The sequence below is a fragment of the Coregonus lavaretus genome (assembly GCF_964263955.1).
Source record: "Coregonus lavaretus genome assembly, chromosome: 5".
Taxonomy (NCBI): domain Eukaryota; kingdom Metazoa; phylum Chordata; class Actinopteri; order Salmoniformes; family Salmonidae; genus Coregonus; species Coregonus lavaretus.
The window spans coordinates 51,635,542-51,652,617 of record NC_139992.1 but is presented as its reverse complement, the minus strand read 5'-3'; the positions used below and the strand labels follow the sequence as shown (position 1 = coordinate 51,652,617).

Here is a 17,076-nt window from a genome sequence, read left to right as displayed (position 1 = left end):
TTGTCAACTCAACTTCAGGTTATAATTACCTAACCAAACCTTACCATTGTGCCCAATGATCATTTAAATCATTGGTTGCTTATATTTAAGTTTCTCACATTGCTTTACCCCTTTGAGGTTATCTTTCCATTTATAATTATTTCACATCAACCTTGCTTGGTGCAGTACATAGCGAAACAGGAAAGCAATCTGATCAGGGAGGGAGCACCATATTGTTTTTCAGTTGACTAGTTTATGGGCAGTGGGCTGATCTAACGGGTCTGCTGTTGGAAATGTGTGTACAACATTTATTGGTCGGAATGTTAACAGAGACATACAAAAGAGAGATCAGCCAAGAAAAATTCCACACCAAGTGTTGAAATTAAAATGTTTAATGTGAATTGAAGGCATGATTTAAAAAAATTATAGAGGCGTGTTGTAAGGCTGAGTTTCTTAGTAAAATGCATATATTATGTCACCTTATACTATTCTGTAATGCAGTCCATAAACATGATTTGGAAAATAAATTAATATACTTGACAATATTTTCAAAGGCTCTCGCCATGATTACACACCTTTCCCTATGTGAGTGCGCAGGTGCCTTTTGAGACGCGTTGACGTGGAGAAGCACTTTTTACACAACAGACAGGAGTATGGCCGCTCTCCTGTGTGTGTCCGCAGATGCATGGTCAGGTCTGATGAACACCTAAACCTCCGTTCACAGACTGAGCACGGGTATGGCCGCTCCCCTGTGTGTATTCGCCTGTGGAGGAGCAGCTCCCCAGAGGTAAGGAAGGTCTTGCCACACTGAGTGCACTGATGCGGTCTCTCCCCTGTGTGCATCAGATTGTGTCTTATGAGTGAAGTAGACTTAGCAAACTCCTTTCCACAGTGTGCGCACGAGAACGGTCGCTCCCCTGTGTGGGTATTCATGTGTTCACTCTGTGCACGCTTGGTTTTGAAGCTCTTGGGACACTGGGAGCAAGAGAATGGTCTGAAATCGCTGTGGCTGCGTTGGTGTCTTACCAGCTCCCCATGTGTTAGGAAGGTCTTCTGACAGACGGTGCAGAGATATGGCCTCTCCCCTGTATGAATCCTCTCATGTCTTGTCAGGCCTGCGAGCTGAGTGAAGCTTTTCTCGCAGTAGGAGCACTGGAAAGGCCTCTGCCCGTTGTGAATCAGTTGGTGTCTGTTCAGTATCTGTAACTGGGTGAAACTCTTGCCACACTCCGGGCACGGGTATGGCCGCTCCTTGGTGTGGATTTGCCGGTGCTTGTTCAGCAGCCACACGTGAGTGAAGCCCTTGCCGCACTCTGCGCAGGGGAAGGGTCTCTCTCCGGTGTGCTTCATCTGATGTCTCCTCAGGTCAGACGGACGGCCGTAGATCTTCTCGCACTGGGAACACTTGTACTGGCGATTCACCACATGGGTTTGCCTATGCTTCAGCCGCTCTAGTATGGTGTCAAAGCTAGCCCCACATTTCTGGCACTTGTACTGACCACTCCCTTTGTCGTTTGGCTCCTCCTCCTGTTGCTCTGTGGACTGTAGCGGGGGATCAGCACTCTGGCCACAAGGTGTTCTTGTGAAGTGCAGTGATAGTAGGCCTAGTTGGGTGAACCCCTTGCCACATTGAGGGCAGATATATGGGCGTTCCCCGGTGTGAATCCGCTGATGCCTCGTCAGATCCCAGGAGTTTTTGAAACCCTTGTCGCACTCCTTGCAGGTGTACGGACGCTCCCCTGTGTGAATGCGCTGGTGCCTGGTCACGTCTGACGAGCGCGTGAAAGTCTTTCCACACTCGTGGCACGTGTGCGCACCGGGTTCAGAGCTTGCGTGGATAGGGAAAGGCTTGGGGAATTCAGGACGGGGGAACTTTTTCCTGGGAGGCGCTGGTTTCTCTTCAGTTTTCTGGAGCTTGCTGTACTCCTCTGGGTGATTTTGCTCAATGTGCTGGAGGAGGTAGGATTCCTGCATGTGAAAGAATGGGCACTGGGAACAGGCAAAGACCTGGGAAGACATCTCAATGGTGTGACCTGAAGGAATACAATGGGAAGAAGAAAGGGAGACTAATAGTGAGACAGGGACAGCACAAGCATTAAGTGGTTGTTTTTACAGGGCATACCACAGTCTCCACATCTTATTCTATGTAGTAACAGAGAAAGACATTCAATATTTCCTCCTTACTCTGAGTGCCCAAGTTCTCAAGACATGTGTGGTGTTGCAGCAGGGATTTCAGGTCCTCTGGTTGAGAGAGGGCCTGCAAACACTCATCCAGGACAGAGGGGGCGGAACTGAGCCATGACACAGTCTATAGGAGCAAAGACACAAAGAAGTGAGTGACAATATGCTGGAAAGTTTACATGTTTCTTTCTCCCTAAATTGAAATATTTTATAAAAATGCTCCACATCATACTATATTTCGATGAAGTTACAAAATGCTAGGCCCATTTCAAGAAACCCAGAGAAGCTGCTGGCTAGCACCTCAGGCTCTGCCTAGCACCTCGGGCTAACAGTGTGGCCCCAGAGTGGCTATAAGGCAGAGGTTATGTGCAGAAAGTGACAGTACAGCTTGGATATCTTCTCCAAATAAGATACAGAAGATATATTACCCTCCTATAACTTAACCAGTCTAATGTTGTCATCCTGGTGAGCACTGCACTATTTTCCCAATACACAATACAAAAACAGAAGGTGACTTGAACGCAGCTTAAGGTGACTTAGTGAAGTGTTACTTTGTGGTACCTGTCCAAGGTCTGGTACTGGCAGTATCTTCTCCAGTTTAGAGAGGAATTCCCACACAAGTAGCTGCATATCTGTGTCATAGTTGGCGCCGTACTCCGTTGGAAACACCTCCTGCAATCAAGATAGATGGGGAAATAATTGGTGTAGGTTGAAGCTGCCCCTAGATGCTAATCTTGGGTCAGTTCTGCATTTACCCCACTGATGGTCAAGGTCAGATTGGGGGCGGGGAAGCTGATCCTAGATCTGTACCTAGGGGAAACTTCCCTCCGGAGGAATATAATTCCAAGGACTGTAAATATTGTCTTTGGTAACTAAACAGAACCAGGAAGCTAGAGAGAGAAGATGGACATTAACATTTGATGGAGACAGACTGACCTGGAAGAAGTGTTCTCTCTCCGCTGGGTCTTTCAGCAGAGTCTGGATGAGCTCCAGGAAGATGGCCTCCTCTGCATCCACCTCAGCATCTCCACTCTGTGAAATAGAAGTCACACTCAGTGATAAGGGAACAGTAAACCACCGTCACCCAGGCCTGAAAATAAGAGGGAGCAACACTGCAGTCCTTGATGGCCTTGACATATAGGAGCAAGCACTGGAAATTGGTGCAAAGGATCTGAACGTTGTTTATTCAATATGTCAATGTTTTAATTGTATCTTATCCTATGCAAATAAATTATTTAAATAAGCGAATTTCAAATGATAGGAATGGCAAAGGCGGTTCCATGAAGCCCAGGGGCCATATGCATCAAGCATCTCAAAGTAAGAGTGCTGATTTATGATCAGTTTAGCCTTTTATATCACAATGAATAAGATTACAAGGGCAGAGAGGACCTGATCCTAGATCAGCACTCCTACTCTGAGAAGCTTGATACATATGGCCCCCGGCCAAATTGAACAGTTGTCCTCCACGGAGTATCAACACTTACCCCTGTGTGTCCAGGGGGGCGAATTCTGTCCAGGTGGGGTTGGATGATCTGGATATCGGCTGTATGATCAGCAGAACACAACTCTAGTATCACCTGAAAGGAATAACAGTATTCAAGAAAGTAGACAACAGCATCCAACCAATGATGACCACCTACAGAATCTGAGCAATCGGGACAATAGACAGAACCCAACCGATCAGAACCATGGACAGCCCACATGCAATCAGGAATATGTACAGAACCTAACCATAACCGATCAGCAGCTACATAAACCCCAAGATAAAGAAATAGTCTTAATCAGAGATAGCGCTAAACACTATGGCAAAACTACTGCTGTTAGGGGTTCCAGTTTACGTAAACAACATCCTTAACATCTATCCGCTACTAACCCTTGTTCGCAGCCGCAGAAGGAGCTTGGCCTTCTGTTTCTCATTCAGCAGGTCTGGAACTGTCGCTGTCACAAGGCCGACAAACTCCTCTAGCTTCTCATAATCCATGACATCTCTTCGTTGCGCTACTTGCCACATGGCCGCAGAGAGCAGCCTCAGAGGTGGTATCAACAGTCGCAAAGAGGATAACGGGAGGAAGATATCTACGGGCAAAAATGGGTCAGTGAGTTTGGTGAAGGGGAGATGAGACCATCTTGGGACAATAATTTGTGGTAGTGACCGTTAGGAGGCATAAAGTTACATTGCCGCATAACTTGCGTAGACGCTAGAAAATAAAGATCTAAATAAATGTGAATCAGGTGTCCCAACTATCTTATCTATTCGATCTATCTAGTAGCTAGTCTACTCTCTTTGCTACAACTAGCCACAAGTTGCTAGCTAGCCAACGTTAGCTAGCTACTTATTTTAAACGAACCTGCATTCTCCAATGGTTTTGTCGTGACACAGATTTCCATCATTATGAAGTATTGAGTTGTGACTTATATAATAACTTAAAATGATTAACTAGTTTGGTTTATATTAAACCCAGAAAGACATGTAGGGGTATAATAGTTTAGCTTATCCACTATCTGGCAGGCTAGCGTCCTGCCTATTCTTTTTTGTTATCTTCCGGGAAAGTTTTCTTCCTCTCTGGTCCATCAATGGGGAAAATGCGCTTATACTGCTACCTACCGACCAGATGACATCTAGCTCTCTTTATTTACTATGCTACCACAAAATAACACAGAAACAAAAACAAATTATATTTTTATAAAACATACGGTGTCCAAATTATGATTAAATATGATTACCCTATGCACATCTCAGAATGTGACAAATAAACATATTTATAGTCACAGAAGATTATTACCTCATAGTATACACCACTTTAATTCCAGACAACATGGAATAACACATATGGTTTATGCCGATACAGTTTCAGTAGGATCTTTGTTCAAGAGGCCGGGAATACATTTCTTCATCCCTTTTCCCTTATTGCTGTAATCTTGTTCCAATCATCGTGGTCAGGTGGCTCAATAAAGTCACCTTCTCTCATTTGTCTCATGTCCAACCAGACATACACGTTTTAGGGAGAATACACTTTATTCCACTAGCTACATCATGTTAACCTGCAGTTAATGTGACACTGCAGTCATTTAGCAGTCACTTTTATCCAGAGTGAGGTGTTGTCTTGAAGTTGAGTTTCACATTTGAAATAGTCAGACTACCACAAATCATTGTCTTGATTCATGATTTCAACAGGTATATTAAAATGTTATAGTCTCACAATCTTGAACTTTTCTGGACAAATACTGGTAAATATTCCATATAATACCTACATTGTCCAAATTCATTATTTTATTGAATGTTAAACTATTCAATTTAAAGTTTATTTAAACTAATACACTGCGCCATCATATGGCTCTGGTAATATATCAACAAAATGTGGGCAGTTAAAAACAAAACATAGGCCTAACAAAGGAAGACAACCAATATAATTAACTTTGAATCACCAATCTGCTTTTCAATCTGGTCGAGGCGTGTAAACCATATACCTCAAATGGTGTAAACACTCCTTTTTAAATATCGATCATTTCAGCCAACAGGGGGTCATGGTTAAAGGGGGCAGCACTTCAGGTTTAGAATTCCAAGTCACTCCTGCAAGGGATACAATTCAACAAATTATTAATTCTCTTGAATACACATGTTCAGGTGGGCAACCAGATATATATATTTTTAAGTGCTATTTGTATATTTTTTAATATGATAAATTAGCTGACTTTAAAATACACAGGGTTTACCCAAACACAACAAACTTTACTGGCACTCTCACTTCGTTAGCCACCATAGCTAGCAAGTCTAATTTGTAGCTAGCTATCTGGGGTTTTGCAGTAGTACTCAAACTTACCATTTTAGCTACGGAACTATGAAATACATAACGAGGAAAAATGCGATGTCAAACAGCCAAAAGTCAAACCAGTATGAGTGTTTTGGTAAAGATACCAAAGCTCCTTTCGCGTCCAAACTCTCTTCCGAGACCATTTTCAGGAAGCTTGTGGACAGAAGCGCACCGCCCCAGTGATATCGTAGCCCTGTTTATTTCTTACTTTTGTTCTTCTTCTTCGATGAGGTTTAACTGCAGTTGGCAGCAAATAAATGTTGCATTACCGCCACCTACTAGTCTGGAGTATAACTCCCTTATACTTCGCTAGATAAAAAAAAAAAAAAAAGAATAAAAAAAATATATTTAAAAAATACAACAAATACCCTACCATCTAACACTACACTCACAAAAAACTGAAAAATAAAATGTAAAAATACGACAAACTAAAAATACCATACTCCACTATTTAAATCTATTTAGTCCTACTTCAGGCCAACAGCCTGAAAGGATGGGACACCACCACTTAACACACCCTGTAACTCTTCTGATGTCAAGTCTCGCACACCAAAATACCTCTCTGCAGCTGCCACCACAACCTCTCTTTTCTGCGACTTACGTTCCATCCCTGCCGTACAGTTGATAACCATTGCTGTAAATGCAAAAAATCCAATCTTACTGAAACTTATATCACTTGTTGGTTTATCCCTATGTACTGGTACAGATCTACTACTCACACCACTCCTCTCAGGATCCCTCCCCCTTGACCCATCTTCCTCTACTTTCTTCACTGCCTCAGCATATGACAACTTCTGCACTACTCTAACCCTGGAAACCTCAACCTGCCTCTCTGGCACTGGACATTACTGATCCCCAGCCCCATGGGCACCCCTACAATTAACACATACCACTACTTTCCCCAATGCTACACATTCCTTTGTCTCATGCCCTTCTGCACACCTAGGAACCTCCCTCCTACACACTGCTGCCACATGCCTATAAGCTTGACACCTGTAACAACGTAATGTATTCGGCACAAAAGCTCGTACAGGATAACTTATATATCCTAACATCACTTTGTCGGGCAAAGACTCAACATCAAAACTCAAAAGAACAGACAATGACTCTTCTGTTTCTCCACTCACGCCACCCTGTCTGTGTCACACCAAACAACGAGCATCACAAACACCGGGAATCTTCCCCTTCAGTTGGTCAGCTTTCACATTTACCACTATCCCAGTAATCACTCCTTTCAATGGCACCCTTTTCTTGAGAGCAAAACAATTCACATCTCTTGCCCCCATTCGTTTAACACGGAGCACCTGCTCCCTCTGACCAGCAGAAACACAAACAATTATCACAAGACCACTTCTGGTTACCCTCACCGATTCCACAGCACCCAACTCTGTTTTCACCCACCCTGAAACCACAAATGGATCAGCCAAAAGGCAAGGGTCCACTTTTTCCAAAAACTTCACTCCTACTGTCACAGACTCATCTTTATCCTGACCCTCGGTGCAAGCCTCGGGCTCTGAGAACTTCACAACACCTACCATCTCCAATACTTCGCCCTCATTCACTTCCATTTCTCCTCCTGTCTTCAACTCACTCTGCTTTCTATCATTCTTCTTTAACAAACCATCTCCCTTTTCCCCGCCATTTTTAACCGACTCAAACTCACCCTCTTCCTCCCTCTCTCTCTTAGACCTACTCTGCCTCTCTTTTTTCCCTCCATTCCTCTCCTTATGATAATACTGCACTTCTCCTGACATAAATCTTGTTCTTGCCATGTCAAGGGACTCCATTTAACCGGCTGTCACAATCTCTGTACAATCAGCACGAACCCCTCGGGATGTAGTGCTCAACAGTGCATCCCACTTGTAAAGCAGCTGCTTTGTCTTGATGTTCTTCTTTATCAACATCTACCGCAACGCTTTTCCATTTCAAACAAGCGCGCTCTCTTCCTCCCGGATTCCTCCCTCCTCCGTTTCTACCTCCTCGATCGCCCCTGGGCCAATTTCTCTTCTTACTCTTTGCCTCCACCTAGTGGCACTTATAGTCTGGTTTCTTCTTCTTCTTCTTCTTCGTCTTCTTCTTCTTCTTCTTCTTCTTCTTCTTCTTCTTCTTCTTCTTCTTCTTCTTCTTCTTCTTCTTCTTCTTCTTCTTCTTCTTCTTCTTCTTCTGTGTCTTCTTCTTCTATGATATCATGGCAGTCCGCAAACAAACGTTTAAAGTGCATGCTGCCACCTACTGTGCTGGAATGTACAATCAATCATGATCTGTCCAATTCTGTATTACCATGAAAATAAAATTCAAAACGAAATAAATCCCTAACTTCTACCACACCCTCCCCCCTCCCCAAAAAACCCCTCCCCAACTCCAATAAACTTGACCTATATCATGCTGAATCACTCCACCCTTAGGATTGTTCAGCATGTCAACAACCATTTCAACAGTAACATCTGTTACCCCCAATATCTATTTTGTTGTCTCCACAATAAGCTTCAACCTGGCATTTCTGCTTTCCACAACCCGAGTCGTATTGATAACCTTACCAATAAAAGCTGAAAAGTCAACTTTATTCATTATCAAAGTGTCCTTTGACACCATCAGAAGCACCAGCCCCGACAGTTGGTACACATACTACAGGTACACCCATGTAAGCTCCATCAGTCCACACTGTAGTTCTACCAATCTGTTTTATGGCCTCTGCATATGATACATCATGACTGATCCTATATTTCTGAGCCTCTCTAGCCTCTCTCTGAACCTGGCATCCACCAAATGCTGCACTGTGTTCTCCCCCACAATTACAGCACTTAACCTTCACATTGCTTCCACATTCCCCGTAATCATGTGCTCCTCCACACTTGCCACATCTTTTCTTTCCTTTACACTAAGCAGCTACATGTCCCCTTCTTTGGCATTTAAAACACCACCGTGCATATGGGACAAATTCTCTAACATTGAAACTAAGGAATCCTATCTGTACTTTTCCCGGCAAGACATCACTGATAAGCTTTCACTTCTTTGACCCTCTTTCCTACTGATCAACCTTTCAGCCACAATTCACATTTTCTTTAATATCATCAGTGGACATAGATATTGGGACCCCAGTGATGACTCCCCTCAATCTAGCATAAGCAATACGGACATGGCTTTTAATCTTCTTCCCATTAAGCTTTTCCATTTTCAGTATCTTCTCTTGCTGAGCCTAGCTACAACACAATATTAACAATCTACCATTTCCAATGAACCAAGCTAATTTCACTTCACCTACCTCTTTCTCTACGGCATTAGTTAGTCGGATAGGGTGTAAGTGAGGCCCTGTGATCTCATCAAACACCATTACCACTTTCCACTCCAACACATCACTACTCTTGCTTCCTACTTTGACCCTCTTTATGCTTTCTTTACTAGGCACTCCACTGCTTTCTGTATCATGATCTCTCTTCTTCCTATGTCTTTCCACTACCGACCATTCCGGTCCTTGACCCTCATCCTCCCGCTCCATACCATCAGAAGAGACACCCATATTGGTCTCTTTCCAGCACAGCTGTTGCTTCACCAACTTTATCTAAATTTCCTCCATTTCGTCCGTACTACTCGCCGCCATTTCCGACCTCCAACCCTCTCTCACACTCCCCTTCTTCCCCAATCAGGTTCCAATTAATTGTCCGGTTTCCCTATGTAACTACTGGTGCATTTATAACTCAAGGGCCTTTTCTCAATTGCACTCTCCTCATGTCCTCTCTCATCACCCCTTTCTCAAAACCCATTGGAAGAAAGGGTCAGAGGGGCGGGACCTCTGGCTTTCTCATCCAATGGGTTTTGAGGAGGCGGCAAGGAGAGAGAGAGGACGCGAGGAGGATACAATTTAGAATATCCCATTGTCAATGTATGCGCTTACTATTATAGCAGTTCATAATATTAATGTATTGTTATATTGTATTATTTATTATAACTGATAACCTGATATTGTATTCTAATTACTAATCATTCCTCTTTATTCTGTACTTTCAGAAACCACATATTTGAAGGAACCCCTGTTAATAACAATTGACCATTTAACATCATAACTGGAACTGGAGTTGCTGACATCTTTCTTATTGAGGCCAGCTTTTGTGGGACTAGTAACAGAATGTGAACGTACCGTCCTTTACCAGTGAGCTTTTTAGTATTCCAATATGTATTTGATCAAGAGCACTTGCAGTCAGAGCTCTAAAGTGGCTCACAGGGTTGGCCATTACTCATCCAGTAGCTCACTGACATGGGCACAAATGTGCATTTTTATGGATAGGTAAGTCAAAGCTGAATGATAGACAAACACTTGTTGGCAAAGCCCTGGAGTGGCACAGTAATCAGTTACAGTGGCATAATCCATTGGGCATAATAGTGTTACCCAGCCAGCACCTTCAATCCCCAACATTATTCTTTATGAGGGTTAGGTTACTGTTAAGTTAAGGCATAGTTTCAGTGAGGTAAGGGTTAGTATTAGGGAAAGGTTTACAACTTAACATTGGGTTAGAGGACCGCCTCCAGGTAGAGTATATTCAGCCGGTTGGATATACACTTTTACACACTGACTGTCATGACTTACCTGATAACTGTAGAACTATGTGAAAACACACGTTTTCAGTTTTTTTGTTTGTTTCACAATAAAACATATTTTGCATCTTCAAAGTGGTAGGCATGTTGTGTAAATCAAATGATACAAACCCCCCAGAAAATCAATTTTAATTCCAGGTTGTAAGGCAACAAAATAGGAAAAATGCCAAGGTGGGTGAATACCTTCGCAAGCCACTGTACCTGATAACTGTAGAACTATGTGGAAACCCTGTGCACAGCTGCATGTCTAAATAGAAGAATGAGCACAACGCGCACTTCACAGAGGAGGCGTTCCCTAATGGAAATATGCAGATGATGCTAGAATGCTCCAATAGGATCTCGCTAGCTCGTGCTTGGCTCTGCCCACATCCTTGCTTGTCCTGCCCACTATGACTCATTTGTTCCCATTGGAAACAACAGGCTGTGGTCTATCTTGGTTTAGTTATAAAAAATATTTGGCTGTATGTCTAGATGCAGGTCCTGGCTCTGGCAGAAACAAAGTTAATTACCAAACAAATGTATGTTAATAGAAATCTGCACACTAGCGAAGAGCAACCGTAAATAAAGTCAAGACCAGTTGTGTGTCTCAACATTTGTTTTGGATATCTCCAAGTCTGTACTAGAAGGAAGATATGGGAAAGTGGATAAAAAATGAACAGAGACATGAGAGAGAACAGGACACACATTCTGTTTGCTCATGTGACACCAAATACCATTTATTAGGGCTTTACAAAGACTACAAAATCCCTCCAGATGATTTAAATCGCTGTCTCTGTCTATTTACACGATATGTTACATACAAATGTACAAAATATAAAACATTTAAGGACAAATGTTTCACCAAAAAAGAAACTCTTCTCTCAAAGTAGTAAATGCAATGTTTTCAACTAAGATGTAATTGCAATTGATTGGTGTCACAATGACATAACGGTACACTGTTTGGGTTGTGAAAACTTTTGGTTAACTTGGCAACTGATGGTGCACTAGGGGAGCAGGGAGGAGTGCACGTGATCATGAATAGATTTCTGCTGTGTTGGAAGGAAGCTATGTCTTACCGACAGTGTGTGCATGCATGTGTGCTTGAGTGTGTGCGTTCGTGCATGAGTGTGTGTGGGTGTGTGTGAGTGAGTGTGTGTGAGTGAATGTGTGAGTGTATGTGTGGGTGGGTGAGAGGGTGTGGGTGGGTGTGTGTGAGTGAATGTGTGTTTGTGTGTGGGTGGGTGTGAGGGTATGGATGGGTGTGAGTGTGTGTGTGTGTGTGTGTGTATGTGGGTGTGTCAGGCTCTAAGTTTAGATGCAGGCTGATGGCGTAGACCAACAATGATGCATGCAAAAACAAAACAGAAAATAAATTTGTCACAGCCATGTGATGACAAGAGGCTTTGTTGCTTGTCCTGAGGTTGTGACAACATTGTCTGCAGAAAATGGAATCTGATAGATTTAGTTGACCAGTAGCACCTGTTATTTGGAATTGTAAATAGCACAACAGCAGGCAAACAGTACCTCGGAATGGGATGACAAAAAAATTGGATTCTACTAAAACCGGTGAATACAAGACTGAATTAAAGTAATTTCAGAAATGTTACAGTGTAATGCTTTGGGAAGTGAATAAATGTCACAGTGTAATGCTTTGTGAAGTGAATTTTCGCCTGTTGACTAGGGGGATGAGTAACCAAATACTAGTTCCAGAGAATACACAAAAGGGAAAGCTGTGACAATGACCAGATTTGCTTTTCTTGATAAATTGAATTTTCTGCTCCCCAAATCAGTGATTTTGTGAACATTAATATACAGCGTTATTTAAAAAAAATATCTGTACATCGTATGCCTCCTGCATAGCCAAGACAACCAATCATCACAAGACATACACCTGTTTCTGACAGCTTGTTGGTTTTTGCATTTCTATTTTGTATTTTTTTTGCAACGTACAATAATTCTCAGCGAGTGAAGCGTAATATAACATCAACAGGGAAGAATGCATCTCTGATTCACTGTGCAATACTTTATTATTTACACCCCCACCCCCACTCAAACTGTGCAAAACCAACCCACTCATTAATGGAGGAAGGACAATCAAAATCCAAAATGGCTTCTGTCCCTAACACACGCTGTTATGTAAAAGTAAAAGTCTCCTTCAAATGTTCCCCCCTAGAAAGCTTAAAACATGCTCCTTAGGCTATAAAATCAAAAGGGTCGGGTTGTGCTCATGACAGTTCAAGTGAACCCAGCTCAACTGGGTAAAAGCAACAACAAATAAATGCCCACCCCTTTGAACTTTTATACAATTGGTCAGTTCTACTTGCAAATACAGTATAACAGCCATTATGCTTGTACAATATTACTGTCAGAAACAAAAGTGTAGGGTTTTGGGCAACATACTTTTTGACAGGATTTGTGAGAAATGTTGGCCTAAAAGTAGTTATAAAACTCTCCTTTACTATACTAAGATTAAAGCACCCACTGAGACGATATGGGACAACTTCATTTGAATGGTTGTGTGTCAGGAAGTGTGTGTTCCTGTCAATTCCCTATCCACTCAGGATGGTCAGCAGGGAGGCTGAAGTAATACACCACCTGTATCACACAGCTTTGCAGTTAGAAAGCACCAATATCAGGCTTGTTCTTGACCTGGCCCTTGGATTGAAGGAGCCATCACTCACTTTAGCACCCATCTGTTGGTATAGTGCTGTCGATCTTTTAAGGAAAGGGGTGAACAACTGGTCTGCTAGTGTGAAAAGCCCAAAAGGACTCTGTTTGCGGATGTGGACGGACGCGTCACGGTGCACTTGGCAGTAAATCAAACGGTAACATTGGCACTCGCCCATTCTTTCACAGTAGCAGTTGGTTGGACGACACACAATGCTCTTTTTGTGCTTGTTGGCGAGTGGGGTAGCAAGGGTCTTGGCGTTGCCTGTAAACCAGGGACAGGTTTAGGCACGGGACCAGCACCATGTGGCTCGTCTGAGGTCAGAGTTTGACGGGAGGGATGTGTGCCTTTTTTGTTCAGCACCATAGTAAACAAAACCAGAATTTGCCCTTGTAAACATCTGTAATTAATACAACAACCGTGAATCAACATAAATAAAACTACAATGTCAATTCCAGTTTTATGGTGTAGAACTACAGACATAATTGTCTCTCACTGTGTACGTGCAGCCTGCATCTTGGGATGCCACATCCAGTGGAGAAATTGAGAAATGTGTCTCAACCACCAAAACTCTCCTCCATTTTGTCAAAGAGGGTTTACTCCCCCCGACCCCCCCTAACAGACATCTCCTGACTACACACATCTCTCTGTCTTATGTGTGGGGTGCCTGGAAGCGTTCGAGCCGCCACATCTCGCTGACGCCACACTGACGCCATGCTGAAAAGTGCTCCGCTCCGTCACTCCATCTGAAGTCTCCTCTCCGAGCTCTTGTCTAGAGCGTCGACTCCAGCGATGAGTCCAGCTGGTCGTCATGGTGACTGGCGCTGTCGCTGTCACAGCTCTGCGCGCTGGAGTAGTTGGCCGCCTCCTGCAGCCTCATTAGCATGTTCATCTGGAAAACACAGAAAACACACAACCAATAAAAAGACTGGTTAACAAAAAGAGAGACAACACCACATAGCTATTCAAAGTCCACTATCAGAACTATGAGGTATTAGACAGGGTATTATCATTGGTGGGAAGTTTATCATTAAGGTGACATTGCAGTGGCCCTTTCTCAGGGATAGACACCAGGGGCCCCGAGTGTCAGCTGATTTTCCCACTTGCCTCACGCTTAATTGCACACAAGTGCACACACCTGGTTCCTCAGGTCTACATCAGACGTGGTTTTAAAAGAAAGATGAAAAACCAGCCAATCCTTGAGCCCCTGAGGAACGGAGTGACCCATTCCTACCATATATGGAAAGCACCTGGCACAGAGGTCTTCATGTTCCCTGTAATGGTCCTAGTGGGCCTATAAGGTGGCAAGCGGCCAGGGCTGGGCAGCTCCGTGCAGGCCTACTCTGATGATTACACAGTAATGTGTTGAGGATTAAGTGGCCAGCAGAGAAAGCCCATTCCTATTCAACTCCCCAGGAATCGCCCACCGCACCGGTTATCATGCACAAAGTGGAATTAAAGCGTAGTCATCCGAATAACGAGCTGCTGAAATGTCAGAGCTAAATGGGTTTTGTGTTTAAATCCCCCTTTCAGAGCTAAATGGGTTGTGTGTTTAAATCCTCCTTTCAGAGCTAAATGGGTTATGTGAATAAATCCCCTTTCAGAGCTAAATGGGTTGTGTGTTTAAATCCGCCTTTCAGAGCTAAATGGGTTGTGTTTTTAATCCCCCTTTAAGAGCTAAATGGGTTGTGTGTTTAAATCCCCCTTTCAGAGCTAAATGGGTTGTGTGTTTAAATCCCCCTTCAGAGCTAAATGGGTTGTGTGTTTAAATCCCCCTTTCAGAGCTAAATGGGTTGTGTATTTATATCCCCCCTTCAGAGCTAAATGGGTTGTGTGTTTAAATCCCCCCTTCAGAGCTAAATGGGTTGTGTGTTTAAATCCCCCTTTCAGAGCTAAATGGGTTGTGTATTTATATCCCCCCTTCAGAGCTAAATGGGTTGTGTGTTTAAATCACCCTTCAGAGCTAAATGGGTTGTGTGTGTAAACCCCCCCTTCAGAGCTAAATGGGATATGTGTTTAAATCCCCCCATCAGAGCTAAATGGGTTGTGTGTTTAAATCCCCCTTTCTCTTTTCTTCTTTCAAAAGATAATCACGTTTGTCGTTGGTATCCTTGGAAACTAGCTTCCACCTTTACTCAATGATGTCTCTTTTTATTGTATTTTATTATTATTTATTTATATATATTTTTTTTTACACGTAGTCTTCCCCATTAAAAAAGATACAACCATATGTCCACCAACATGGTCTTCTTTTATTACTTCACTTAGCTTCAGTAAACGTCAAACTCTCTTTTCATATCACTCTATTTTACATACAGTGAGGGAAAAAAGTATTTGATCCCCTGCTGATTTTGTACGTTTGCCCACTGACAAAGAAATGATCAGTCTATAATTTTAATGGTAGGTTTATTTGAACAGTGAGAGACAGAATAACATCAAAAAAATCCAGAAAAACGCATGTCAAAAATGTTATAAATTGATTTGCATTTTAATGAGGGAAATAAGTATTTGACCCCTCTGCTAAACATGACTTAGTACTTGGTGGCAAAACCCTTGTTGGCAATCACAGAGGTCAGACGTTTCTTGTAGTTGGCCACCAGGTTTGCACACATCTCAGGAGGGATTTTGTCCCACTGGTCTTTGCAGATCTTCTCCAAGTCATTAAGGTTTCGAGGCTGACGTTTGGCAACTCGAACCTTCAGCTCTCTCCACAGATTTTCTATGGGATTAAGGTCTGAAGACTGGCTAGGCCACTCCAGGACCTTAATGTGCTTCTTCTTGAGCCACTCCTTAGTTGCCTTGGCCGTGTGTTTTGGGTCATTGTCATGCTGGAATACCCATCCACAACCCATTTTCAATGCCCTGGCTGAGGGAAGGAGGTTCTCACCCAAGATTTGACGGTACATGGCCCCGTCCGTCGTCCCTTTGATGCAGTGAAGTTGTCCTGTCCCCTTAGCAGAAAAACACCCCCAAAGCATAATGTTTCCACCTCCATGTTTGACGGTGGGGATGGTGTTCTTGGGGTCATAGGCAGCATTCCTCCTCCTCCAAACACGGCGAGTTGAGTTGATGCCAAAGAGCTCAATTTTGGTCTCATCTGACCACACCCAGTTCTCCTTTGAATCATTCAGATGTTCATTGGCAAACTTCAGACGGGCATGTATATGTGCTTTCTTGAGCAGGGGGACCTTGCGGGCGCTGCAGGATTTCAGTCCTTCACGGCGTAGTGTGTTACCAATTGTTTTCTTGGTGACTATGGTCCCAGCTGCCTTGAGATCATTGACAAGATCCTCCCGTGTAGTTCTGGGCTGATTCCTCACCGTTCTCATGATCATTGCAACTCCACGAGGTGAGATCTTGCATGGAGCCCCAGGCCGAGGGAGATTGACAGTTCTTTTGTGTTTCTTCCATTTGCGAATAATCGCACCAACTGTTGTCACCTTCTCACCAAGCTGCTTGGCGATGGTCTTGTAGTCCATTCCAGCCTTGTGTAGGTCTACAATCTTGTCCCTGACATCCTTGGAGAGCTCTTTGGTCTTGGCCATGGTGGAGAGTTTGGAATCTGATTGATTGCTTCTGTGGACAGGTGTCTTTTATACAGGTAACAAGCTGAGATTAGGAGCACTCCCTTTAAGAGTGTGCTCCTAATCTCAGCTCGTTACCTGTATAAAAGACACCTGGGAGCCAGAAATCTTTCTGATTGAGAGGGGGTCAAATACTTATTTCCCTCATTAAAATGCAAATCAATTTATAACATTTTTGACATGCGTTCTTCTGGATTTTTTTGTTGTTATTCTGTCTCTCACTGTTCAAATAAACCTACCATTAAAATTATAGACTGATCATTTCTTTGTCAGTGGGCAAACG

At 43.2% G+C, this 17,076-nt stretch overlaps 2 protein-coding genes and 1 long non-coding RNA gene across 5 annotated transcripts in view; all 3 read right to left on the bottom strand.

Annotated features, from left to right (window-relative positions):
* Nucleotides 1–357: 357 nt before the first annotated feature.
* Nucleotides 358–4,701, bottom strand: LOC311129478 (uncharacterized protein). The gene is made up of 7 exons (XM_084161768.1): nt 4,509–4,701; nt 4,034–4,236; nt 3,645–3,737; nt 3,097–3,192; nt 2,722–2,832; nt 2,164–2,287; nt 358–2,012 (listed from the first exon to the last, which is right to left on the bottom strand). Exons 1-7 carry the CDS (start codon nt 4,549–4,551, stop codon nt 547–549), a joined length of 2,136 nt encoding a protein of 711 aa, XP_084017894.1. The 5' UTR covers nt 4,552–4,701; the 3' UTR covers nt 358–546.
* Nucleotides 4,702–4,828: 127 nt separating this feature from the next.
* LOC311129400 lies at nt 4,829–6,156 on the bottom strand. Its single transcript, XR_014613273.1, has 2 exons — nt 5,982–6,156; nt 4,829–5,731 (listed from the first exon to the last, which is right to left on the bottom strand). It is a non-coding gene; the product is annotated as an uncharacterized lncRNA (long non-coding RNA).
* Nucleotides 6,157–11,247: 5,091 nt separating this feature from the next.
* LOC311129748 (neuron navigator 3-like) overlaps nt 11,248–17,076 on the bottom strand; it is a 753,845-nt gene continuing 748,016 nt past the window's right edge. For all 3 annotated transcript variants that reach the window (XM_084162171.1, XM_084162172.1, XM_084162173.1), the window contains one exon: nt 11,248–14,101. In XM_084162171.1, the coding sequence (XP_084018297.1) occupies nt 13,982–14,101 (120 nt within the window). In that variant the 3' untranslated portion in view covers nt 11,248–13,981. The remainder of the gene's footprint in view (nt 14,102–17,076) is intronic.

Bases quoted from the DNA above. Each gene is read 5' to 3' on its own strand.
- LOC311129478 (XM_084161768.1), bottom strand. From the start codon at position 4,551: ATGATGGAAATCTGTGTCACGACAAAACCATTGGAGAATGCAG. The intron at 3,193-3,644 runs GTAAGTGTTGAT...TCTATTTCACAG, and splicing joins GCCCCCCTGGACACACAGGG to AGTGGAGATGCTGAGGTGGA. The intron at 2,833-3,096 runs GTCAGTCTGTCT...TCTTGATTGCAG, and splicing joins AGAGAGAACACTTCTTCCAG to GAGGTGTTTCCAACGGAGTA.